The following is a 27615-nucleotide window of genomic DNA, read 5'->3' as shown; positions in this document are numbered from 1 at the left end:
GGATTTACGCCGAATTCATCGGGTCGTATTGTGTCCGAATCTTCAATAATTAATTGAAATAAATGAATGGACAGGAAATCAATTAAATGCTAATAATCACTCGTCATGATTGCAAAGTGTTTTGGTAAAATAGACATTATGACCCAAAACAAGTAGGCGTAACATAGACGTGATCAAATTCAGTGAATTGCTGCTTAAATTCAAATGGAATCTTAAGCCCACGTATTGTGCATGTAAAATTGTATTTACGCTTAAATAAATTGCATGTCCGTTAATGGTTTAATGAAAACTGAAGTAGACACAACCTCAGGAAAAACCATAAGAAATGAGAGGCTAAAAATGAAGCAAGAATGAATCCATGTTAATGCTGTAGAGGTTCACTGGATGTGGAAGTCTGGAGATAATTTTATGATTGGCTTGATGAATCCATTAGGGGTTCTTTGTACAATAAAATGAACGCTGCGATTATGTGAATTCACGGATGAGACTCATCCCTGGTCTCTTGAGTCCTCGCCTGGTTAGACAAAGTAAACTTGACAATAGAGGATGTTTTCCGAAGTTGGATAAACAAAACACAAATCTCTACAAAGAGGTGGAGGGGAGGGGGTTGAAGGAGGTGGGGGTGGGAGAAAATGGTGGAGGGATAGGGGGGGCGGGGCTGCGGGGGCGTGGGGGCCCCGCCCCCCCGTGCCTCCTGTATAATAGGCAGCGACTCGCCGTGGCCCCGCACGGCGCTTGCGAGTTCCACTTCGAGATGATGAGTGCCCGTGGATGAGAAGACGCCCCCCCCCCACAAGGCTCGCCGCTTAGTGCTGCTCACATCCCCGTCTCGCTGAGTGACAACAACACGTCCATTAGCCGAGCCGATTGAATGAGCTAGACGCACGTTCTTAGCCAATTATCGTCTTCGAGCGATCGATCAGACGACCATCGGAATGGACAACAGAGGGGTACGTGTGTGCACTTTCGTTCGATTGTGTTTATGTGTGGACGTGTGTGAGTAAACCGTGGATTGTATTATGGGGTTTTTTTAGTTAACAGAAAGCTCAAGACATTTTTTCGATAACACTTTCCTTAGAAGGAAAAACAACCGGTGACAATTCGGGAAATGACCCTTCATATCACTGCGAAAGTGGATAAGAAGAGTTGGAGACTGCACTTTACACATGAGGCCTAATGAGATTGTTTTAAAAGTTTTTGATTTCATAGTTTCTACATTATCATTGATAATTATCGTTACTTTGTAATTTCTATTTGGGAGCGGTGTTATAGTGGCCATCGTAAGCGAGCTATTATGAATCCAACGACCAGAGTTAAATTCCCTGCCGTGGCTAATTTCAGTGGCGATTAATGTCTGGAATGATCTGGGAGCCCCTTGACCAAACCGCAGTGACCAGCGTGGTGAGGTATGGTCAAACAACCCACACGATCTAAAGCAGTATAAAAAGGCCTTAAACCAGCAGTCTATTGACAAGGGGATGTAAATTGATTGTTGCTTTTATCTAGAAGTATGACGGTAGTTTTTAATGCGGTGAATTTTAATAATTCAGTGGTCAATAAAAACATTTTTTTTACTTACTGAATGAGACCAGAAAGCCGAAACGTCGACTATAATTTATATTATGTGACGGTGACCCAACCCCCCTTGGTTCTTCTTAATTATCCTCTCCTGTTTTGTATGGTATAAGGTACAATACATCAATGTGCTCTCTCATCTTTGATGTAATTTGGATAAATTGTACTTGTGATTGTACTCGAAAAAGGGCTTTGAATGCTTCAATCAGCTTTAGCATCACGCTTTTCCAGAAAGTGCTGGAAAATGTCCTCATTGGAGACCAAAAATAGACAAGTTTGCCTTTCAGAATATAAGATCCGATGTTATAATTGGATACTGCAATGTTGAAACCCACCAAATGTAAAATTTCATCACCGTCTAGACTTGGCAAACAATAAAGTTTATAGTTTTTTGTGCAGGTTTCAACGCAAGACTCAACGTTTTGCCCCACAATTTTTGGGGCCCCAAAATTTGAGTTTTCAGATATTTGTAATGATAAACATGGGATCCACTAGAATTTTTGCCAAAATTGAGGCTTACAATACTTCTATAATGTAATTATATAACTATTACTTCTATAAATTGATTTGGTTATTTGTCAATCCACTGCCGGATGAAGGCTTCCCAACGCTATGTCCATGGGGGGTTGTTTGGGAATACTTCACCACACTGGTCAGTGCAGCTTGGAAAAGGTGACAGGACACCATCACTCGCCACTGATGTAACCGTGGCTGAAAATCAAACTCACGTCTCTCGATTCATGATGCAGTGCGCTAACCACTGTAATACCTAGTTGCATATCACCAGGGATGTCCGCTGGTTCTGCAAAGATTAATCACAAAAATGCTTCGTTCGTTGTTGTGTCTATGGGCCGTGCAGGTATCGCCCGAGCTAGTGGTGGAATTTCCTTTTTCTCGTGGTGGGAACATATTCCAAATACGAATTCTACAGAATGTATCCACCCTGAAGGAACTAAGGACTGAACAGTATATGTGCATCTGAGAGTCAGTGGATTCTACATTTGTAATTTCCGCTCAAATACATGGGCGAGTATTGCCCTTAGTCAATCCACTGCTGTGTGGGTTGTGAGGGTAATTTGACCATGACCAGTCTGAGTTGAAGGCGAGTTAAACAGCAGACTCAAACGGATTCAAGAAAAATACATACAACCTTAAAAAGACAATCCAACCCAAGACCAGAACCTATGTTTATATTTACTCGTACATATATTAAAACTCACGCAATGTTGTGAATGATAAATAAGGATTTAATGTTTTAATTTTAGTAAGTTCAGTCATATCTACTCATTGAAAACACAGCGAATTATCTCTCCTGGGAATATTCCACGTGCTCTCATTGCCAGCGAGCACGGTCGCTGCATCCTGAGAATCCCATGAATATGCGTTCCATGCCCTCTGAGCCTCGGGCTTGTCCGCTCATTCATATTGACAGCAGTAGACGCGGCCACCAGTTCGACGTGGGGTGGGGGTTAGCACCTTTCTCCCCCACCCCCCACCCACGCCCCCCCCCCGCTCCCCCCACCAGACCCGCGATCGGCGGTTCGGTCCGGTGTAAACTCACCTGCACGTGGCCTGGGGGCCCTTTAACTCGGGCCCACCCGTCCACTCTCCACGCTGCTCCCCACCCGCTGTGATTTTTGTTAATGTTTACGGCTCCCGTGCTCTATCAGTGATCATACCCCAGCTTCCATAGCTTCTAGCGCTGAGCATTTGCGGTCACGCCGATTACATTTTAAACCAACGCGAAGAAGCCGACAGCTAAGCTATTAAACAATGCGAGCGGAGCGGTGGCGCAGTGGTTAGACATGGATAGCATGAGCGGCGAGTAATATCTGAACTTGTTTTACTGCCTCTTAAATCTGTAAAACTGAGCAGCGTGGTGAAGTATGGTCAAACAATCATCAATCAGTAGTGGGTTGACAAAGGGCTGTATTCTGTTATTTTATGCCATGGACATTGTGTATTAATAAGAAAGATCGATTTAATCCATTCTCAATACTGTACATCCATGGATGAAGGCCTCCAACGTCATGTCGACAATGGAGGGAGAGGGGTTGACCATACTTCACCACGCTGGTCAGTGCGGGTTGGTAGATAGCGAAGAGGTAACGTGGAAAATAATAATAAACAAATTTTCGTATTTTTACAGCAGTGGTAATCAAAATCGGCGCAGAATGGCATTAGAGTACACGTGGGGCAAGTGTTTATAGAATAGACCTCTTACGATAATTAATGTGGAGTTGCAATTAATGTGGCTCCATGGCTGCATATATATGGACTAAGTTGTAACACGTACAAGCAACCCTTTTGTGTGGGGTCTTGCCAAGTTATTCACGCAAATCGTTGTCTTTTGTGTGAAGCCCAAAGGGTGCGGTACACATGCATGCGTGCGTGTGTTCAGAGAGCGATTAGCATTGCACTTGCAAGGCTAATCACAGGTGGACAAAAAGTTTCACTGTGTGATGCGGTGAGAAGGTAGCCCCATCCTTTTTATTCTCAGTCGGGGTGCGAACCCTGCGCGCCTGTTGGGCAATGGGGTGACGAGCTCCCATCACCCGCAGTGGCACCACGTGGGGCACGCGGAGGGTGTCGCATCGAACGACTCGTTGGGCAGATTCACAAATACGAAGGAGGAGGCATCATCACAGCGATGCACTCCTGTTACTCTGACTCAATTATCGGGCTCAATCGAAACCGCAATGTAACATAATAGTTGTTGCTCTACATCAAAGCCATACGAATGTCTTTCAATAAACCATCACTTATTTTACTTACCCTTGCTTGGACGGGAGTCGGACCGTCTGCTAGTGGTGCTCGGGGATTTTTTTGTTTGTAAATTCACTGCTACGTAAAGGCCTCCCCACGGGGACCAGGTTGGTCATGGGGATTGTTTGACTATACTTCACCACGCTGGTCAGTGCGATGTTGGTGGTGAAGAGGATGGTTGGGGCGCTCAGGTCTGGTTCATATTGTGTCACGAGCCACTGATGTTGGTCGTGGTCGGGAATATAACTCAGGTAGCCAGGTTCTCTCAGAGCACAGTGGGCTAACCACTGCGCCACTGGCCCACATCTTTTGAGAGTGTACATCATGAATAAACAGTTATGAATACAATTTTGATTGCAATTGAATCTCAATGTTTCCACCGGCTTTGTGCGCTTATCACTAATCAGTGAGCCATACAACCGCCCTACATTCTCAATCTCGGCAGTTGCCAACAGGGCGGGTGGGGGGGGGGGCAATCTCAGCGTGCACGCAGCTCCAATTCGTTCATCAAAGAGCGGCCTTAAACGAAAGAAACACAACGGCAGAATATTTAGTGGACGAGATCCGTCAATGTAAACGCGTTAAGAATATAATAATAAAAAAACATAAAGTCCCTCGTATGGCAGCCTGAACGGGTGAGAGCCTGGGTGGGTGAGTCTGGATGGGTGAGAGCCTGGACGGGTAAGAGCCTGAACGGATGAGGACCTGGATGGGTGAGAGCCTGAACGGTTGAGAGTTTGGACGAGTGAGCGTCTGAACAGGTGAGAGTCTGAACAGATGAGAGCCCGGACGGGTGAGGGCCTGGAGGGGTGAGAGTCCGAACGGGTGAGGGCCTGGAGGGGTGAGGCCCTGGAGGGGTGAGAGTCTGGATGGGTGAGAGCCTGGACGGGTGAGAGCCTGGAGGGGTGAGCATCTGAATGGGTGAGAGCCCGGACGGATTAGGGCCTGGAGGGGTGAGAGTCCGAACGGGTAACGTCAGCGAGGAGTGATATCTGAACCGATATCATTCACGCACCCCGTCACCTTCACCCATCTGCGATGATCAGCGTGGTAAAGTATGGACAGACACGGTGTTTGTCCGAGAGGAAGGGAGGCCTTCATCCAGCGCGAATATACAAAGGGGCAATGAATTCTAAATTATTTTTTTATTAGAGCGCCCTCCTGTGGCAAGATGCACCACAACCAGACGTCCCCCATAAGAAAAACAGAATCGCGTGTTTGTGCTTATGAGAAACGCTGTATATATGCTGGACTTTTTTCACACCGTAGCCGCCCGTGCTAATCTAAATTGTGAAATATACGCACTGAAATTGTTATTATCGATAAATACGTTAACGCTTTTTTACTTTTTTTTCTAACAGGAGTCTAAAGCAATTAGTGCCACTGTCATGTTGCCACTCAGCGGGAGATCAATTTCTGCTCTGCTCTTCGGTGATATCTGCAAAATGTTTCGTTCAGTTGTTGTGGCAAGAGCCACAAAGTAGTTCCGACTTTATCAACCATGTACGTATGATGGATCAAGTCGATTACAGTTTTGTAGTTGTAGCTGAACCGTCTGCAACCTTACAATCAGTAATAAAACCCTGGTAAAAAAACATGTAAAATATACACACACACACAAGTGACAACCCTACCCTATCTCAACACATGTGAGTTTGTGTCAAACTGCCTGTGTCATATTTGTATTCAGTTGTTAGTATTTCTTTTGTACAAAAAATTGCGTCGTTTAGAGACATTTACTTCACGTATGAAATCATTTGGCATGAATTTCGAGATGTAATGACACAATGGCGTAGCGTGGTTAGAATGGGCCCAGGTGCAAAGGAGGGCCCGCTGTATAATTCATCCCGCACCCTTCATAGCCCAGCACTTGGGGCCCTCCGGCCTGTGAACCTTGGTGCAATTGAAGTGCCTGCACACCCGATAGCTACACCACTGTAGTCATGGCATGTGAAGGGTGTTTAGAACATGATGATGCTGCTTGTGACGATGTTACATTCCGTAGTCATTGGAGGTGGTCAGGTGGCTCGGAGGTCAGAGGACTGATGCTGGCACTGCTGAGAGCCTGGGTTGGAATCCAGGCAGCAGCCACCGCCTGTGATTAAGCCAAATGTTCACGTGTACTGGGTTTTTGTCTGCACAAAAAACCATCACATTAAACTGGATTCTGCTCTTATTTTGGTTACATTCCAGCTCTAAGAATTACACATTCATTTGATGTGACGAACATTTCTCATGCAGAGCAGGTGGTGATGTACTACCTACCTACTGTACCTACCACCTTTTGTGTGGACAAAAAAAAACTTGAATGGATATTAAATGTAGTTCCGTAGGATATCAACTTCTATAGGCCGTTCTCAAATACGGAGAGTTACGCGTTCTTAGATACTTTAAAATGTATTATCTGTCTCAATACGTGACACCAATAGCACAATTGTGATACAATTCGGAGGAAGTGACGATACATATGTTGTAACTCTGTGGTTGCTATGCATGTGCTGTGGGTGCCCTCCTCCCCCCCCCCAGGCGAATGTGTACACGGTGGAGACGCATGGCACGCAGGACTATGTGCCCACCGTGTTGGACGTGGACAGGATGGACAAGAAGGGCGACAATCCTGGTGCCACCTGCAAGAAGCGCAAGGGGCTTAGGGCCAAGTGGGTGGGGCGGCAGCAGGCGAAGGATGACAAGATGGATGGACTCAAGCAGGAGCTGGACATGGTAGAGTTACACTTCCAGTACTCATCAGCTGTGGTCTATTATCATCAGCCGTGGTCTATCCACTCCTGGATGAAGGCCCCCACCACGTGGTCACCTTCCCCTATGGTCTCGCGATGCAACAGTCCATCTCACTCTTGAGCTGTTACATCGAAATGTTCGTTCATGGGAACGTCACGGAATAATGTGGGTCGACGCACCACCTAACAATTCACTGAAAACTTGTATTAATTTTATACTTTAGAAGAAACTTTCAAAACAATCATTTTTAGGTAAAATAAAAAATCTTGAACCAAGTGAGGGCCCCATGCTGCCTCCACCCCTCCGGGCTGAAAATGCGTTTCTGCAGCAATTTCCAAAAGTTCACGAACTTTTATTGAAATCCACAATTCCCACGACCACCGTAAACTGTGCCAATATCGTGTGCGTGTTCATTACCTCTTAAATACTGCTGCTGAACAGCTGTGTTTGTCACATGCTCTGACTACCTTAGCTCTGCTCCGTCGCCCCCCCGCCCCCCCCCCCGTGATCCCGACCGAACAAACCCGTGTGTTTGGTGGTGTGTGTGGGGGGTGAGTCTTGTCTGTCTCGCCGTGTCGCATTCCACGCATTCGCTTCGTCACTTGGCCCCCCCCGGGAATGAGGGTGGGGAGGGAGGGACAATGTGGAGATGAGGAATGGAGGGAGGCATGCAAAGATATGGTCCAGTTTAGGTTGCCCAGTGATGAAGAGATATCACCATCAGCCCTCGCAATCGCTCGTGGTGACGTGACGTCACAATCGATCGGGCACCTGTGCGCAAGCCAAATTCATTGCTCCATCGGCTGTTCTTCTCCTTTGGCTGTCACTGCCTCGTGAGTCCAAACCATTGGCCATTATTCCTTCTCGCGACGTGCAGTGGGATACAGAGATATTTAAAAGTTGCCCAGGAGGTGACATATGGGCAGAGACAAGTGGCGAGGACACGTAGAGAAGAAGACGTGTTCTGGAGACACGAGAGCAGGGACAAGGAGACACGAGAGCAGGGACAAGGAGACACGAGGGCAGGGACAAGGAGACACGAGAGCAGGGACAAGGAGACACGAGGGCAGGGACAAGGAGACGAGGGGAATGGGGACATAATAACAAGGCTGATGGGGGTTGAGTAAGGGTGCAAGGACTGGAATAGGTGTCCGAGCAACGCGTGCACAGGGACACGTGGCCGGAGTGTAGATCCCAGAGACGTGGGGACACGTGTGTGTAGAAATGTGGATAACTGCCTCCAAGGGACAGTGATTAGGAGGCGCAGTGAGGGCCAACATCGGTGGCAAATCGTATTTGTACTGGTCCTGAGAAACACCACCCCCCACCCCCACTTCAGCTATCCACTGATTGGAGTGTCTATATATAAGACGGAGTAAAGTGGTGGAATAATGGTTAGCAAGTTGTCTTATGATTTCGGAAATCGGAGTTTAATTCCCGATCCTGGACACTCCAGTCGTCAACCTGCACCAACCAGAGGGGTGAAGTATGGTCAAACAACTCCAGTGACCGACACTGCACGAGGAAGCCTTCATCCAACAGTGGCCTTGACACACCGCAGCGCAACCTATGATTATCAATTATTGATAATGATTCACCTGACAAGAAGCGATGGAACCATGGTTAATGATGCTGTACTTGACAGAGCCCACGGACATGATGATGATGATGAGGGCAGGGAGGAAAGGACTGGGCACGACGGAGGGGGGGGGGTGCTGGAGTCAGCCCTGCTCCAACAAATGTCCATTTACCCCCCCCCCCCAAGTTCACTATCACCCTTAGCGGTGTATCACTGTTATCGAGACATAACTCTACTGCCCCCCCTCCCATCCGAGAACAGCTGTAGCCGGGCTTGATGACGTATAGCAGGGGGATAGCGTGGGGGGGGGGGCTCAAGGTGTTGGGGGGGGGGGTGTAAGGGGGCGAGGACCTGCAGCCCCCCCTGCCGGACGCTGGGTGTGGATGCGGGTGTGAGGCGGCCCGGACCGGCGTGGCACCGGTCTCAGCAGGAGGAAGCCGGTTCTGTGGGGGGGGGGGGTTATGGGGGCGTGACTGGGGGAGGGGGCAAGCCAGGGGCTATTTTTTTTGTCCTTTGTTTGCGGTTCCGTAAGCATGCGGCGTGGGAGCCGCGTGTGGGTAGCGTAGCGGTTTAGCGTTACACCGGGCCACCAACCACGGCCACCCGAGTTCGATTCCCGCTCACACACGGCCAACACCGGTGACGATTGTCTCAACCGGTCATGGGCTTTCCCCATAGTTCGACTCAGCCTCAAATATACCTGTCAACCCCTTATCAGTGCCCCTACCTTATTACAGACCAATTCAGATCCTGTTGGTCACCCCGTGCCCCTTATAAATCTCAACGTTCATCCTACAAAGTGCCATCGCAAGGGAGAAACACAAAACGAATAGACACATTATTTTTGTGCCCGTGTTCAAACGGCTTTACGCCGTGTGGACCTGAAAGACTGAATTTCCCCGTACAGGAATACGGGGTTAAACCGTATGGGTTGACAGGTGCGCTCAAATGAGTACCTGGTGTGGTGTGTAAGCATCATGACAAAGGCGGGCGGGGGCGTGATGTTTCACCACTCACAGGGTGCTCTTTAACGGGACTTGCCCAAGCAGTCCGCTCGGACTATACGGGGGGGGGGGGGTCGTTGCCTTTGTTGTGTGTGGACACGATGAGCATGAAACACACAAGAGGGCGGCTGCATCAAATGTACGCTCACAATTCAAATGGTAATTAGGGGCCGTCCATAAATGACGTCACGCACCTAGGGGCTGGGGGGGGGGTCAGACATTTGTGACGATGTGTGACGAGGAGGGGGGGGGGGTGAGAAATGTGACGTTACATCAAAATGCGCAACTTTAAATAAATATAGACAACACGTTCTACTTAATTAAATATACTTTTTTAGAAATGTTTTCTCCTACAACATCAGAGCGCAGCGCCACATTAAATACGCACTACAATGACAATAGTTTAAAGCGATTTGAAGCATGTTTTATTTGGGAGGGTGGGGGCAGAGCTTTGTGACGTCATATTTGAGGGGGGGGGCTGACTTGTGACGAAGGGGGGGGGTCAAAAATAGTCCAAAATCTCGTGACGTCATTTATGGACGGCCCCTTAGCGTAAGTAGCTATTAACACGAACGAGCCAATTAATATATTTAATCTCATCTCACTGTTTTTGAGTGCGTTTCACTCATCACAAATCTGTATCACTTGTTGGAATCTCTCCTGCCTTGTCGCTAGGATTGTATTCATTTAAATAGAGGACACCAACAAAGTTATTCCTATTCTTAGCTCTTTCGGTAAAGTCACGTTGAAGGGAAACAATAAAATAATAAAATATATATAAAACAATAAAAATTCTAACGACGTTTCGACTATAACACAAACCGTCGTCATCAGGTGTGTCGACCGTTTGTGTTATGGTCGAAACGTCGTGAGAATTTTTATTGTTTTATATATATTTTATTGTTTCCCTTCAACGTGACTTTACCGAAAGAGCTAAGAATATGAATTACTGCAGTCACGAAAGCTTTAAATCAAAATTTAAAGTTATTCCTGCTTAGGACCCCAATTTTTTCCAGCACTACCAACTGCCCATGCGGTTTGTGCTTTCAGTGGCGTCACCAGCGGGGTGTGGACCGCACCGGGTGACACCATCAGAGGGGGTGACACCATCAGAGGGGGTGACACCATCAGAGGGGGTGACACCAAAATTACTGTCGAAAACTTTTTTTGTGCAGTGTTTCAGCAGAAATGTATAATTTTTTTTATACATTTTAAAAAATATAGCCCTGTAGTTATAACAACAACAAACATTTTCGTAAGCCCAGCTTACATGTACTGTATCAATATACCTACAAGGCTAAAACGTTATGCTATTTACTTTTTGAAACTTCTAATGCGCTCCCGTCAGAGCTGTCATTGTTACCCAACTCCAGTGACGCTTTGAGTCACGTGGTTTCGTCTGCACGCGCTCCGAGCACGCGCTGTTGTTTTCGTTGCTGCTCGTCTTTTAATAGTCGCTGGTTTTGTCAAATTTTCTGGTGTTTTAGCTGCAACGTTGTGGTAATGAGTATTTGTGAACCTATATCAATAACTTTTTGAGAATGAAGTCGTAATTAAAGGAAAATAATAATGAAAAGGCTTCCGCTCAGTTACAAATAATGTAACTAATAATGTAATTAAATTTAGAAATATTTTGCAAAACTATTTTGTTAGCATTCATATAATCTAAGAAATATTACATTTAAGCAATTTACAACTACGGTGTATCACATTATTCGATGATTAAAATTGATAATAAACTTACATGTAGAACAATTATTCATGATATAACTCTTTGATAACTAAATAGAGAAATTAACAATTTAAAACATGAAGTGGGGGGAAATGCTATGTTTCTTGAGACATGTTTAGAAATATAACTTTAATCTTAAATTGAGGTTTTTTTCATTTTAGTCTTTTTAAATTTTCTTTAAAAACATCACTGTCTTGCAAATATATATCTGATTTAATGTAGTTCTTAACTGTTTTGACAGTTTTTTTTTTACTTCGAATTCTATTGTTTTCTTACCGAATTTTCACTTGAACCACATGAAAGTATGTAAAATACATTTAGGCTCTACGTATGAGATTGTAATTTAAAGGTGTAATCTTAATTTGTTCGTTGTTTATGCCACTACTATTGCCATTACATTAAGTGATATACGGGAATTACGATTTACGAGTAACATTAGTACAAAAAACATTACGAAGGATTCTGTATGGTCTGGTACGGGAGGAGGTCCATGGGGGGGTGACACCATGAGTTACCGCATTGGGTGACACCAATCCTAGTAACGCCACTGTATGCTTTCCCAAGAATGGTTGATATAACAATCATTATAATGACGTAGAGCGGTGGCGCGTCCGCTATCGAACTACGCTGTGATCGCTTCCAGCCCTCCCACCACCACTTCACACACCCGCACCACACAGCGTGCTGAAGTATTAGGGATGCTGATATTTTAGCGGTAGAGTTCGCAGTTGGACCCGGCAGGCCGCCCTGGTTAATCCTGCAGATTTGTTAATAAAATACTCCACATGGTCAGTGGTGTTGTCACTTTGATCGCCAGTGCTGGCACGCTGAGCCCGATCGCTGCTAAAATGATTTAATTCCCCTGCTCGTGGTGTGATTTCGTTTCAGGATGACCATAAGCTGACTCAAGGAGAACTGGAAAAGAAACATCAGACTGACCTGAAAAAGGTGAGACACATGCACACGTGCACTTATTGTGGCTGTAAATAGAGCTTCTAACTCTTTGTGAGTATGGCTAATACTTTTACTAATGACATTTAAATGACGTCCTTGATGTATTACAGGCGTTCACATCAAGGAACCGTATCGTACTGTGTTTACAATCGCAAGCCCTGTCACATACACCGCAGCATTGAGCCAAACTGGGCAATAGTCCATGGTGCCGGAGCAGACATTGGTACAACCTAAGTTAACACAACGTAAGCAGTACCGATCTATTTACATGTCTAATAATAGTTAATTATGTCATTCACTGTTATTGGCCACAAAGTAATTGACACCACTGGAAGTTATGCCACCTCAGGTCGTAATAACAACTTAAAACTATAAAAACTAAAATTTTATTTTATCAGGTAAGGCCCACTGAGCTATAACACTCTTTTTCAGAAGTGACCTGGCCACAAATGATAGTTCAAAGAAGTGGCTTATCATGTGAAAATTTCTAGCAGCCAAATACTCTAAAAGCATGTTTCTAAATATGGAGGGAAAACACAGAGAACCCGCAGAGAAATCTACGCGACCACACGGAGAACATGCAAACTCCAAATATGCAGGCGTCAGGATCGGGATCGAACCCACGACCTTCTGTATACCAGGCGAGGTAGTTAACATCCTGCCAACCGAGATGTTAAATATCCTGCTTCAGGCTCATCAGCTAAAGGCTTGAGACAAGAATCCGGGGCGCCTATTTGTGATGTCCGTTTTGGAGGTCACGGCCGCTCTAACTGAGCTGCATGGATGAGTGCTTTACTGTCTGTGCTGTGTTTCCATACTACAATGCAATTTGGATTTGCGTCTATGTAGCTGCATCAGTTTCTCAGCTCCAGTCTTTTCTCATCTGAACTGGTCATTCTCCCCCTCCACCATCCCGCACTGACAAACGCGGTGTGGTCAAACTCTCACACAGAGTGGTCATCGAGGTTGGAGGCCTTCAGCTAGCAGTGTATTGACAGATTAAGGCTTGTGCATTTATATTATTATCTAACATAAAAGGCTTTGAAAACTCCTGCTTGTAGAGACGAAGAGGGCTTCGACTCAACAGTCTAGCTAATGGGTGTGCAGGCGGTGCAATTGCACTGGGGCCTGAGTGATCCAGGTGCCGGGCTATGAGGTGGGTGGGTGGGGTAGGGGGAGGATTGGACAGGGGGCATGTGGGGAGTCGAGAGCTCCAGGAGGGGAGGGAGAGGGGAGGATTATACAGTCCGGGAATTGTCATCTGTGTTCTGATGGAAGGAGTTGATTTGTACCAAGATCTGGGATGGTATCGTGTAAGACTACTGCATTTTGATAGACAGACAAATATTCCATGAGAAATTCCCTTGAGATATTAAGCCCTGGGGGGAGGGGAAGGGGGATGTGTCCATATGATTCCTTGCAACGGGGCCCATGCCGCTTTGCTGGGGCCACGATAATAACGGTTTGTGTGACGCTGGGCCAGGGTCTGGCGGTGGCCGTCGCCGCCGAGCGTCTGGAGCGCAACGGCCCCAACTCGCTGACGCCACCAAAGGGGACCCCCGAGTGGCTCAAGTTCATGCGGCAGATGATGGGCGGTTTCTCACTGCTGCTGTGGGCCGGCGCCATCCTCTGCTGGATGGCGTACGGCATCCAGTACTCGCAGGACCGCAACATCCCGCGCGACAACGTGAGCACGCGGGGACGCGCGCGAGCACCGGTTGTGCTGGTGGCGGTCATTGTGGTGGTGGTGATGGTACCAGCTCATAGAAAACGTGGCCCTTAAGCAAACATGATTTTTGGGTGTGTGACATGACTGTGCTGGGTGTGTAACTTAATTACATCACAACTTGCATGAAATAATGACGTTAATAGACTCGTTATAAATATAAATAACGAGTCGATTATATTATAAATAACTAGTCTATTATATGACATTGGAACGATGGGGATTTGTATATTTAATCAAATCTATCAGATTTCGAACTGATATACTATGTGGTGCACCCAAATTTTAAATAAATCAGGGGTCACCTGAGCTATATTGAGCCATAAGCTTTTGCTTAGTTTGCTTATGCCTAGCACCGGCAGAGGAAGGAGGTACCAAATGCACATTTGACCAGGGCCCAAAACTCCAGAGGGGCCTTTTAATGAATGCATATTACCTGCCATGACTCAAGGATCAGAAACAAGAAATGGAAAGTGTGCAAAGAATGGAAAGTGATCAAAGTAACGTGCAGAGGTGCACACTTTGAATTACATTGACATAATTAGAAACACACATGTGTGTTTGGTGTACATGGTGTGATTCGCTCGTATGTCCTGTGCAGCTCTACCTTGGGGTGGTACTCGCTGCTGTGGTCATCCTGACCGGCTGCTTCGCCTACTACCAGGAGGCCAAGAGCACCAACATCATGGACTCCTTCGCAAACATGGTTCCCCAGGTAATAGCGGCCAGCATCGTACCTCACACCGCATCATTGCCCAGTGATATCTAAACCAGTCTTGTCCTCCACCCCACTTCACCAACCTGCACTGACCATAACGGATTTTGCTGGTCAGTGCATCGCTTCTTCATCATTATTTTATATTTATGCCCCACAGTGCATCTTAATGCATAGGGAAACCTTCATCCAGAGTTCATTGATAAAAGGGCTGGGATTGTTGAGAATATTTGCATTATTTAGTTGAGTTGTTGAATATTTCATATGAATTCAAGCATTGGCGTGACAGTGAAATCAGCACCGCTCAATTGCGAATGGCCGTATGTCTCTTGAATGTAGCAAGCCCAGGTGATCCGAGGGGGAGAGAAGCTGCAAATCGTGGCCACAGGCCTTGTGCTTGGTGACCTCGTGGAGGTGAAGGGTGGCGATCGCATCCCCGCGGACCTTCGCATCATCTTCACACAGGGCTGCAAGGCACGGCAGCACATCCCACAGCGCAATTGCAGCACACCGCAGCACTCATCACACCATATATGGTGTGGGTTTTGGATTGTGGTGGTTTGGAGTGGTGTGTGATGTTTGTAGTACATGTGTGGTGGTGTTTGGTGGTATGCTACATCGTATGGATCCTGTTTGGGGTGGAGCAGGTGGACAACTCTTCCCTCACAGGGGAGTCGGAGCCTCAGCCGCGATTGTGCGACTGCACCCACGAGAATCCTCTGGAGACCAAGAACCTGGCATTCTTCTCCACCACCTGCCTGGAGGGTGCGCACCTCAGCCACACAGGCAGCCACACCAACATAGTGTGATGACACTTTGGAGCAGGGGTTGTGATTCTCTGGCCCATGGACATGTATTTGATGCCGGTATTCCGGCCTGTACTTGGGGCCTGGGGCTATGTACGTCTGCGGCTTCACTTCACATTGCCCACGGTCACATGAGGCCTGCCACTTCGAAACGCAGCACAAACAATATGCATTTGTCACTGCGAGCATCTTAGCAACACTAACCAGGTTCTAGAAGGGAATATTTTTGACCTGGCAACAACAACGATGTTTAATACATTTTTGAGCGCTCTGTCACTTCTTTCATGGCAAGGGCCCCGTAATAATTCGTCGACACGCACGTTATTCTTTACAGTGTTATTGTATAACACTAAGTTGTCCTTTAATGTGTGGCCCCCTCCCAAAGCTATTTGAAAGTCGTATTCAGTCCTCAGTGAAAGTTTTCCCCCACCCCTCTAAAGCACGCAGAGCTGAAATAACGCATGCCTTGTGATTGTGTGTGTGTGTGCGCGCATGTCTGTGTGCGCACGTGTGTATGTGTCTGTGTGTGTGTGCGTGTGTGTGTGCTCGTGTCTGTAAATGTATGCGCGCATGTGGGCATGCACGTGGTGCGGCAGGCACGGCGTTGGGAATTGTGGTGAGCACGGGCGACAACACGGTGATCGGCCGCATCGCGTCGCTCGCCTCGAGCCTGGAGAATGGCAAGACGCCGATCGCCCAGGAAATTGAGCACTTCGTGCACATCGTGGCGGGCGTCGCCATCTCAATCGGCGTGCTCTTCTTTATCATCGCCATGTCGCTCGGCTACAACTGGCTCAACTCCATAATCTTCCTCATCGGCATCATCGTGGCCAACGTGCCCGAGGGGCTGCTCGCCACTGTCACCGTGAGTCGCGCCCGCAGAAGGGATGGCATCGGTTGCTCCGTGCGTCGAGGAGGATTGGAGTGAAGGCACTCGCCTACCCAGGGGCGGAGCCAGGATTTCAGGCCGGGGTGACATTCAACAAATTTTAATTTCAAGAATGATTTAGAGAGTCAGGCTGTTGAACTAGACGCCATCGGATGGCGACACACTCTGACAATGCAGTTGCACGGAGTCCGCCAAACCGAGTGTCGTACACTTATACGCGGAATGTCACCCCTGTCACCCCCCCCCCCCCCTGGCTCCGCCCCTGCGCCTACCCCGACGTTTCTGAGCCTGTATTAGAAATTACACATTCCGATGGCAGGGGCAAGCCCATTTCCACAGGGCAATTATTGCTGACTCCTAATATTGGTACAGAAAGCCTGTTCCTCTTGCGGGTTTTGCTATCACGAGTCATCACACCTCGGCCTCCTCTCCCGCCAGGTGACACTGTCCCTGACGGCCAAGCGCATGGCCAAGAAGAACTGCCTCGTGAAGAACCTGGAGGCGGTGGAGACACTGGGCTCCACCTCCATCATCTGCTCTGACAAGACGGGCACGCTCACGCAAAACCGCATGACAGTGGCGCACATGTGGTTCGACGGGCAGATCCACACGGCTGACACCACTGAAGACCAGACAGGTGTGTGTGTGTGTGTGCGCGCATGCACAGAGAGATGGCGACAACGAGCTCTCACGAGGCATCGTGATGGTGGTGGTTTGACGGTGGTGTTGTGATGGCCACGGTGTGGTGGCAGTGGTAGCGGTGGTGGTGGCAGTCATAATCACACAACCAAGTAACATCGTCACGACATCATCAAGCACATCATCATCAGGACATGGTGATGATGATTGTAATGTGAGATTTAGGCCAGCTGTAATGATGTTGTGATCATGTTGGTTTCGTGATGATACCATAGCGTGTGCTCTTGTATGTGATGATGATGATGATGCAGTTCTGTGATGAATGTTGTAACGTTGTGTCAATGATGTGAATGATGTAACCTTGTAATGTTGTGAAGCTGTGATGTTTTTACGATGTTATGATTATGTTGTGATGATACGTGCTGTAAGTCAGCCGTGATGTGATGTTGAGATGATGTTACGATGATGTGTGCTGCAGGTCAGCCGTTTGACATCTCATCGTCGACCTGGATGTCTCTGTCGCGTGTGGCGGCACTGTGCAATCGCGCCGAGTTCCGGCCTAACCAGGAGGATCTACCCATCTCCAGGGTAACCCAGCCACCTCATCATCAACCAGCCCAACCACTTGCATCACTTAAATGACCATGATTATCTCAGCTACACAGTGACGTGGAGGTGTGGTGTTCGTACACTTGGTGTGGTGCATTTTATTGGTAAACACGAAATGGCTGTGGTGTGATGATGTGACCATGGTAGTGTGATGATGGTGGTGCTGTGACGATGGTATGACAGTGGTATTCTGACAATGGCGTGGCTGTGATGATGGTGGTGTGACAATGGTGGTATGACGATGGTGTTTTGACAAAGGCGATGCTGTGGTGATGGTGGTGTGACGATGGTGGTGTGACGATGGCAGTGCTATGACGATGGTGGTGATGATGGTGGTGTGACAGTGGCAATGCTGCGACAATGGCAGTGTGACAACGGTGGTATGATCATGTGATGAAGGCGGTGTTATGACGATGGTGGTGTGATAATAATGGTGTTGTGAAGATGGTGTTTTGACGATGGCGGTGGTGATGATGATGGTGGTGTGACAATGGCGGTCCTGTGACGATGGCGGTGTGATGGTGGTGGTGTGACGGTGTTGTGACGAAGGCGATGCTGTGACGATGGTGGTGTGACAATGGCAGCGCTGTGGCAATGGTCGCGTGATGATAGTGGTTATGATGGTCGTGTGACAGTCACGGTGTTGTGACAATTGCGGTGTGACGGTGGTGCTGGCGTGATGTCGTGCAGCGCGACGTCAGCGGGGATGCGTCCGAGACGGCTCTGCTCAAGTTCACGGAGCAGCTCCTCGGCTCCATCGCCAACATGAGGGAGCAGAACAACAAGGTCGCAGAGATCCCCTTCAACAGCACCAACAAGTACCAGGTACTCACACTCAACAAATACCAGGCACTTGTACGCAAGCTCCAGTCACGCACACACAAGTGCCGGGTACTCACACACAAAGACCAGGTACTCAACATGCACACCAAGTGCCAGGTACTTGCACAACAAATACTTTGGTTCTCACACACAAGTGCCAGGTACTCGCACGCAAGTACAAGTTTCTTGGAAAATATGCAAAAGGAAACGTAGCGGTTAGTGCGCTGCGCTACGAAACCGGCGAGCCGAATTAAATTCCCGCTCATGGCCAACAACGACGACGATTATCTGAACTAGTCCTGGGCCTCCTCTAGGTCGACTCAACCTCAAATGAGTAATTGGTGCGGTGTGTAAATATCGCCACTCGGGACACAAAGGCAGACAGACGTGGTGCTGGCCACCCACCTCCTCGTGTACCGTGCCGGCGTTTATAGGTGCTCGCTAACAGCACTTGCCCCAACAGTCTGTTAAGGCTATAGGGGGGATCTTTGTCTTTGTTGTATCTCCGGCAACCTGAAGGATATTCGTCCTGAAGAGGCCCTCACCACGGCACTTGCTCCAACAGCCCGTACGGCTATGGGGAGGATCTTTATCTCTGTTGTCTGCGCCTGCGCCCACAGCTATCGATTCACGAGGAGGAGGGTTCCGGGGGCCACCTGCTGGTCATGAAGGGGGCGCCGGAGCGAGTGTTGGACTGCTGCACCACCATCATGCTGGGAGGCGTTGAGGTGCCACTGGACGAGGAGAAGCGCGCCGACTTCACAGAGGCCTACACCGCCCTGGGGGGGCTCGGCGAGCGTGTGCTTGGTGCGGCTCGCTCGCACGGAGCACTCAGCATTCTCACAGCTTCACCGAATATTCACAGGTTCATCGAATCCCTACAGATTCACTGAATCCCCACAGCTTTACCGGATCCATACAGATTCACCGAATCCCTACAGCTTTACCGAATCCCTACAGATTCACCGAATCCCCACAGCTTTACCGAATTCCTACAGATTCACCGGATCCCTACAGCTTTACCGAATCCCTACAGATTCACCGGATCCCTACAGCTTTACCGAATCCCTACAGATTCACCGGATCCCTACAGCTTTACCGAATCCCCACAGATTCACCGAATCCCTACAGCTTTACCGGATCCCTACAGATTCACCGAATCCCTACAGCTTTACCGAATCCCTACAGCTTTACCGGATCCCTACAGCTTTACCGGATCCCTACAGCTTTACCGGATCCCTACAGATTCACCGAATCCCACAGCTTTACCGAATCCCCACAGATTCACCGAATCCCTACAGCTTTACCAGATCCCTACAGCTTTACCGGATCCCTACAGCTAATACCAGATCCCTACAGATTCACCGAATCCCACAGCTTTACCGAATCCCTACAGCTTTACCGGATCCCTACAGATTCACCGAATCCCCACAGCTTTACCGAATCCCTACAGCTTTACCGGATCCCTACAGATTCACCGAATCCCTACCGATTCACCGAATCCCTACAGCTTTACCGAATCCCTACAGATTCACCGAATCCCCACAGATTCACCGAATCTCTACAGCTTTACCGGATCTGAACAGATTCACCGAATCCCTACAGATTCACCAAATCCCTACAGATTCACCGAATCCCTACAGCCTCACCGGATCCCTACAGCTTCACCAAATCTCCAGACTTTTGTGTGCATGCTCACTGACACGCACACATGCAAACACAATGAGACACACACTGTGCACACACACTGTGCACACTCCCCACTTCAACCCAGCCTTGGACACACCGAGGCACCGTGCTCCTGTGCACACCAATCTCCTATGTGCACGCTACAGCCCGCATGCTGCTGCCCTGCACGCAGCTGCCCCACACGCACACTTCTGACGTGCACACTACTGCCCCGCATGCCACTGCCCCGCACTCTGCTGTTGACCCGCACTCTGCTGTTGACCCGCACACTACTGCCCCGCACTCTGCTGTTGACCCGCACACTACTGCCCCGCACTCTGCTGTTGACCCGCACACTACTGCCCCGCACTCTGCTGTTGACCCGCACACTACTGACCCCGCACTCTGCTGTTGACCCGCACACTACTGCCCCGCACTCTGCTGTTGACCCGCACACTACTGCCCCGCACTCTGCTGTTGACCCGCACACTACTGACCCCGCACTCTGCTGTTGACCCGCACACTACTGACCCGCACGCCACTGCCCCGCACTCTGCTGTTGACCCGCACACTACTGCCCCGCACTCTGCTGTTGACCCGCACACTACTGCCCCGCACTCTGCTGTTGACCCGCACACTACTGCCCCGCACTCTGCTGTTGACCCGCACACTACTGACCCCGCACTCTGCTGTTGACCCGCACACTACTGCCCCGCACTCTGCTGTTGACCCGCACACTACTGCCCCGCACTCTGCTGTTGACCCGCACACTACTGACCCCGCACTCTGCTGTTGACCCGCACACTACTGACCCGCACGCCACTGCCCCGCACTCTGCTGTTGACCCGCACACTACTGCCCCGCACTCTGCTGTTGACCCGCACACTACTGCCCCGCACTCTGCTGTTGACCCGCACACTACTGCCCCGCACTCTGCTGTTGACCCGCACACTACTGACCCCGCACTCTGCTGTTGACCCGCACACTACTGCCCCGCACTCTGCTGTTGACCCGCACACTACTGCCCCGCACTCTGCTGTTGACCCGCACACTACTGACCCCGCACTCTGCTGTTGACCCGCACACTACTGACCCGCACGCCACTGCCCCGCACTCTGCTGTTGACCCGCACACTACTGCCCCGCACTCTGCTGTTGACCCGCACACTACTGACCCCGCACTCTGCTGTTGACCCGCACACTACTGCCCCGCACTCTGCTGTTGACCCGCACTCTGCTGTTGACCCGCACTCTGCTGTTGACCCGCACACTACTGCCCCCACATGCTGCTGTTGACCCGCACTCTGCTGTTGACCCGCACACTACTGACCCCACATGCTGCTGTTGACCCGCACACTACTGACCCCGCACTCTGCTGTTGACCCGCACTCTGCTGTTGACCCGCACTCTGCTGTTGACCCGCACACTACTGACCCGCACTCTGCTGTTGACCCGCACACTACTGACCCCACATGCTGCTGTTGACCCGCACTCTGCTGTTGACCCGCACACTACTGACCCCGCACTCTGCTGTTGACCCGCACACTACTGCCCCGCACTCTGCTGTTGACCCGCACACTACTGACCCCGCACTCTGCTGTTGACCCGCACACTACTGACCCGCACGCCACTGCCCCGCACTCTGCTGTTGACCCGCACACTACTGCCCCGCACTCTGCTGTTGACCCGCACACTACTGACCCCGCACTCTGCTGTTGACCCGCACACTACTGCCCCGCACTCTGCTGTTGACCCGCACTCTGCTGTTGACCCGCACTCTGCTGTTGACCCGCACACTACTGCCCCCACATGCTGCTGTTGACCCGCACTCTGCTGTTGACCCGCACACTACTGACCCCACATGCTGCTGTTGACCCGCACACTACTGACCCCGCACTCTGCTGTTGACCCACACTCTGCTGTTGACCCGCACTCTGCTGTTGACCCGCACACTACTGACCCGCACTCTGCTGTTGACCCGCACACTACTGACCCCACATGCTGCTGTTGACCCGCACTCTGCTGTTGACCCGCACACTACTGACCCCGCACTCTGCTGTTGACCCGCACTCTGCTGTTGACCCGCACTCTGCTGTTGACCCGCACACTACTGACCCGCACTCTGCTGTTGACCCGCACACTACTGACCCCACATGCTGCTGTTGACCCGCACTCTGCTGTTGACCCGCACACTACTGACCCCGCACTCTGCTGTTGACCCGCACTCTGCTGTTGACCCGCACTCTGCTGTTGACCCGCACACTACTGACCCGCACTCTGCTGTTGACCCGCACACTACTGACCCCACATGCTGCTGTTGACCCGCACTCTGCTGTTGACCCGCACACTACTGACCCCGCACTCTGCTGCTGACCCGCACTCTGCTGTTGACCCGCACTCTGCTGTTGACCCGCACACTACTGACCCGCACTCTGCTGTTGACCCGCACACTACTGACCCCACATGCTGCTGTTGACCCGCACTCTGCTGTTGACCCGCACACTACTGACCCCACATGCTGCTGTTGACCCGCACTCTGCTGTTGACCCGCACACTACTGACCCCGCACTCTGCTGTTGACCCGCACTCTGCTGTTGACCCGCACTCTGCTGTTGACCCGCACACTACTGACCCGCACTCTGCTGTTGACCCGCACACTACTGACCCCACATGCTGCTGTTGACCCGCACTCTGCTGTTGACCCGCACACTACTGACCCCGCACTCTGCTGTTGACCCCCACACTACTGACCCCACATGCTGCTGTTGACCCCCACACTACTGACCCGCACTCTGCTGTTGACCCCACACTACTGACCCCACACTACTGACCCCACACTACTGACCCGCACTCTGCTGTTGACCCCACACTACTGACCCCACACTACTGCCCCCACACTACTGACCCCACATGCTGCTGTTGACCCCACACTACTGACCCCACACTACTGACCCCACACTACTGACCCCACACTACTGACCCCACACTACTGACCCCACACTACTGACCCCACACTACTGACCCCACACTACTGACCCCACATGCTGCTGCCCCACAGGCTTCTGCCACCTGCAGCTGCCCTTGGACGAGTTTCCTCGCGGCTTCACCTTCGACACCGACTCGCGGAACTTCCCTGTGCAGGGCCTCTGCTTTGTGGGGCTCATATCTATGATTGACCCCCCACGCTCCACCGTGCCGGACGCCGTGTGCAAGTGTCGCTCGGCCGGCATCAAGGTACGTGCTCACATGCACGCACGCACGTGCTCACATACAGGCACATGAGCACGTGCATACGTGCTCATGTGCATACGTGCTCACGCACGATGGACGTCTCACCTGACAATCGCAGGGGTTGATTCACCTGAGATGTCACACATACAGGGAACCACATGCATGGGGTTCTCATAACTTTGAGGACCAATCTCTTTGAGGATCATAACCCACAAAGTTCACACTTTGGGAAAACAATTTTTTTAATCAGTGAGTTCCTGTGCTGAATCATGAATTTTTACGGAATTCAGTACCATCGGTAGTGGTAGAAATTCCTCCTTCCTTTGGCAGGAAGCAGTCTCGCCTTCATGTGATTACAGTTGACTTGCTCCAGATTGGTATTTTATTGACCCCGGAGCGAAGATGGGTTGAGTTGACTCCCAACCTGAGTTTGAACTCATGGAATTTGAGTTGAGCACTCAAACCACAGCAGCGCTCAGCTGGAGAGAGACAATGACTCTGGTGGTGGTAATTGTCCTGGTTGTGATGAGGATGATGATGAGGATGACATTGATGGTAATGGTCCTGGTGGCAATGGTGTTGTTTCGGGTGGTGGTGATGAGGATGATGATGGTGGTGGTAATGGGACAGGTGGTGCATCTGTCAGTTATCTAAGTCAACTCATGGCACCTGGGTCTGTTCCATGACCTGCCAGCACTGAGCCTTCGACATTTCACGTGGCCTCAGAGTGCACCTAGCCTGGCACAAGCGCCATGGTTACATTACCACCACTTTGTGGTGAACGGTGATTGTTGTTGTTGTTGGCAATAGTGAGGATGATGACGATGGTGATGATGTTGCATGGCAGGTGATCATGGTGACGGGCGATCATCCCATCACGGCGAAGGCGATTGCGCGTAGCGTCGGTATCATCTCTGCCGGCAGTGAGACAGTCGACGACATTGCCAGCCGCCTCAACATCCCCCTCGACCAGGTCAACCCACGGTACGCACGCACACACATGCACGTACACTGATAGGAACACATGGGTACAAAGACAAATATAGCCCATATACAGTGAGGGAAAAAAGTATTTGATCCCCTGCTGATTTTGTACGTTTGCCCCCTGACAAATAAATGATCAGTCTATAATTTTAATGGTAGGTTTATTTGAATAGTGAGAGACAGAATAACAACAACAAAAATCCAGAAAAAACGCATGTCAAAAATGATAGAAATTGATTTGCATTTTAATGAGGAAAATAATTATTTGACCCCTCTGCAAAACATGACTTAGTACTTGGTGGCAAAACCCTTGTTGGCAATCACAGAGTTCAGACGTTTCTTGTAGTTGGCCACCAGGTTTGCACACATCTCAGGAGGGATTTTGTCCCACTCCTCTTTGCAGATCTTCTCCAAGTCATTAAAATTTCGAGGCTGACGTTTGGCAACTCGAACCTTCAGCTCCCTCCACAGAGTTTCTATGGGATTAAGGTCTGGAGACTGGCTAGGCCACTCCAGGACCTTAATGTGCTTCTTCTTGAGCCACTCCTTTGTTGCCTTGGCCGTGTGTTTTGGGTCATTGTCATGCTGGAATACCCATCCACGACCCATTTTCAATGCCCTGGTTGAGGGAAGGAGGTTTTCACCCAAGATTTGACGGTACATGGCCCCGTCCATCATCCCTTTGATGCGGTGAAGTTGTCCTGTCCCCTTAGCAGAAAAACACCCCCAAAGCATAATGTTTCCACCTCCATATTTGACGGTGGGGATGGTATTTTTGGGGTCATAGGCAGCATTCCTCCTCCTCCAAAACAGCGAGTTGAGTTGATGCCAAAGAGCTCCATTTTGGTCTCATTTGACCACAACACTTTCACCCAGTTGTCCTCTGAATCATTCAGATGTTCATTGGCAAACTTCAGACGGGCATGTATATGTACTTTCTTGAGCAGGGGGACCTTGCGGGCGCTGCAGGATTTCAGTCCTTCACGGCGTAGTGTGTTACCAATTGTTTTCTTGGTGACTATGGTCCCAGCTGCCTTGAGATCATTGACAAGATCCTCCCGTGTAGTTCTGGGCTGATTCCTCACCGTTCTCATGATCATTGCAACTCCACGAGGTGAGATCTTGCATGAAGCCCCAGGCCGAGGGAGATTGACAGTTCTTTTGTGTTTCTTCCATTTGCGAATAATCGCACCAACTGTTGTCACTTTCTCACCAAGCTGCTTGGCAATGGTCTTGTAGCCCATTTCAGCCTTGTGTAGGTCTACAATCTTGTCCCTGACATCCTTGGAGAGCTCTTTGGTCTTGGCCATGGTGGAGAGTTTGGAATCTGATTGATTGATTGCTTCTGTGGACAGGTGTCTTTTATACAGGTAACAAGCTGAGATTAGGAACACTCCCTTTCAGAGTGTGCTCCTAATCTCAGCTCGTTACCTGTATAAAAGACACCTGGGAGCCAGAAATCTTTCTGATTGAGAGGGGGTCAAATACTTATTTCCCTCATTAAAATGCAAATTAATTTCTAACATTTTTGACATGCGTTTTTCTGGATTTTTTTGTTGTTATTTTGTCTCTCACTGTTCAAATAAACCTGCCATTTAAATTATAAACTGATAATTTCTTTGTCAGTGGACAAACGTACAAAATCAGCAGCGGATCAAATACTTTTTTCCCTCACTGTAGCCTACCCAGGGTGGTGAGGCAAGTGCTGTTAGCGAACACCTATAAAGGCTAGAACAGCACGCGAGGGAGTGGGTGGCCAGCACCACGCCCGCTGCCTTTGTCTCCTGAGTGGAAATGCTAAATTGGGTCGACCTCGGGGAGGCCCAGGATCTGTTCAGATAATCGTCGCTGGTGGTGGCTGTGAGTGGGAATCGAACTCGTTTGGCCGAATTCGTAGTATAGCATGCTAGCTGCTTGACTACTGCTCCCCGTGGGTACAGACAAAAGACAAAAAACCCCTGTATAGCCTTAACAGACTGTTGGGGCAAGTGCCATTCGCACGCACATGGGTACACACAAACGCGAACATAAAAACAGGAACATGTGAGTACATGTGAATGAAGGGAGTTCTCGACCACGGTGGCAGTAGAGGTGAATGTGCGTGCGACGTTGTGCACGGTACAGGGACGCGAAGGCTGCGGTGGTGAACGGCGGGGAGCTAAAGGACATGGGCAGTGACGAAATCGACTGCATCCTGGCCAACCACACGGAGATTGTGTTCGCTCGCACGTCACCCCAGCAGAAGCTCATCATCGTGGAGGGCTGCCAGAGACAGGTGCTGAACAGAGACACAAAAGACAAAAATCCCCCATATAGCCTTAACAAACTTTGTGGGTAAGTGCTGTTAGGGAGTACCTATGAAGGCCGGCACAGCCAAGACCACGTCTGGTCACTTTTGACTTGCCACTTCTGATGTTTACATACTGCACCAGGTACTCACTTAATGCCGAGTCGACCTAGGGGAGGCCCAGGAACGGTTCAGATAGTCATCACTGATGTTGGCTGTGAGTGGGAGTCGAACTCGGGTCACCAGGTTCATAGCGTGTGGTAACCATACACTACTGCTCCCCGCAGAGGACACCACACACACGCATACACTGCAGCAACACCGCAGTGTCAGAATATGTCCCCCAGAATATACATTTCCCCATGGACGAATATTAATTTCCCCTCGGAATCAATATTCCATAATATAGGTTTAATTACCTTCATCCAGCAGTGGATTGATCATGGCTGCTGCTGCTGATGATGCATTGGTCATCACGAGCGCATGACTGTCTGTCGATTCTACTCGCGCATTTAGGGCGCAATCGTGGCAGTGACGGGAGATGGCGTGAACGACTCTCCAGCACTCAAGAAGGCTGACATCGGCATCGCCATGGGCATCTCTGGATCGGACGCCTCCAAGCAGGCAGCCGACATGATCCTGCTGGATGACAACTTTGCATCCATTGTCACTGGTGTTGAGGAGGGTAAGCAGCGGCCATCACCCATCACACTGACGATATAAGCACCACCACCACCAGGAATGCCGCCAGCACCAGCAACACCGCCACTACCAATACCATCACTGCCACCTCCACGAAGACCGCTGCCATCACTACCCCTACTGCCACCAGCACCACCAACACCTCCACCACCAGCAACACAGCCACTACCAATACAATCACTGCCACCT

The 27615-nt window shown here is 49.7% G+C and overlaps 1 protein-coding gene across 1 annotated transcript in view; it reads left to right on the top strand.

Moving 5' to 3' along the window:
* Positions 1–709: 709 nt before the first annotated feature.
* Positions 710–27615, top strand: part of LOC116955251 (potassium-transporting ATPase alpha chain 2-like) — a 38968-nt gene continuing 12062 nt past the window's right edge. The window contains exons 1-16 of the mRNA XM_032976263.2: positions 710–950; positions 6868–7062; positions 12284–12343; positions 13833–14036; positions 14677–14790; positions 15130–15264; positions 15438–15555; positions 16193–16461; positions 16924–17122; positions 17603–17712; positions 18424–18558; positions 19176–19362; positions 23281–23456; positions 24301–24437; positions 26562–26712; positions 27241–27409. Coding sequence (XP_032832154.2) covers positions 936–950; positions 6868–7062; positions 12284–12343; positions 13833–14036; positions 14677–14790; positions 15130–15264; positions 15438–15555; positions 16193–16461; positions 16924–17122; positions 17603–17712; positions 18424–18558; positions 19176–19362; positions 23281–23456; positions 24301–24437; positions 26562–26712; positions 27241–27409 — 2374 coding nt within the window. The 5' untranslated portion in view covers positions 710–935. The remainder of the gene's footprint in view (positions 951–6867; positions 7063–12283; positions 12344–13832; positions 14037–14676; positions 14791–15129; positions 15265–15437; positions 15556–16192; positions 16462–16923; positions 17123–17602; positions 17713–18423; positions 18559–19175; positions 19363–23280; positions 23457–24300; positions 24438–26561; positions 26713–27240; positions 27410–27615) is intronic.

This window comes from Petromyzon marinus, chromosome 3, assembly GCF_048934315.1.
Source record: "Petromyzon marinus isolate PM22_M1 ecotype Great Lakes invasive population chromosome 3, UKy_Petmar_22M1.pri1.0, whole genome shotgun sequence".
In the NCBI taxonomy this organism is placed as follows: domain Eukaryota; kingdom Metazoa; phylum Chordata; class Hyperoartia; order Petromyzontiformes; family Petromyzontidae; genus Petromyzon; species Petromyzon marinus.
This window is presented reverse-complemented; position numbering and strand designations above follow the sequence as displayed.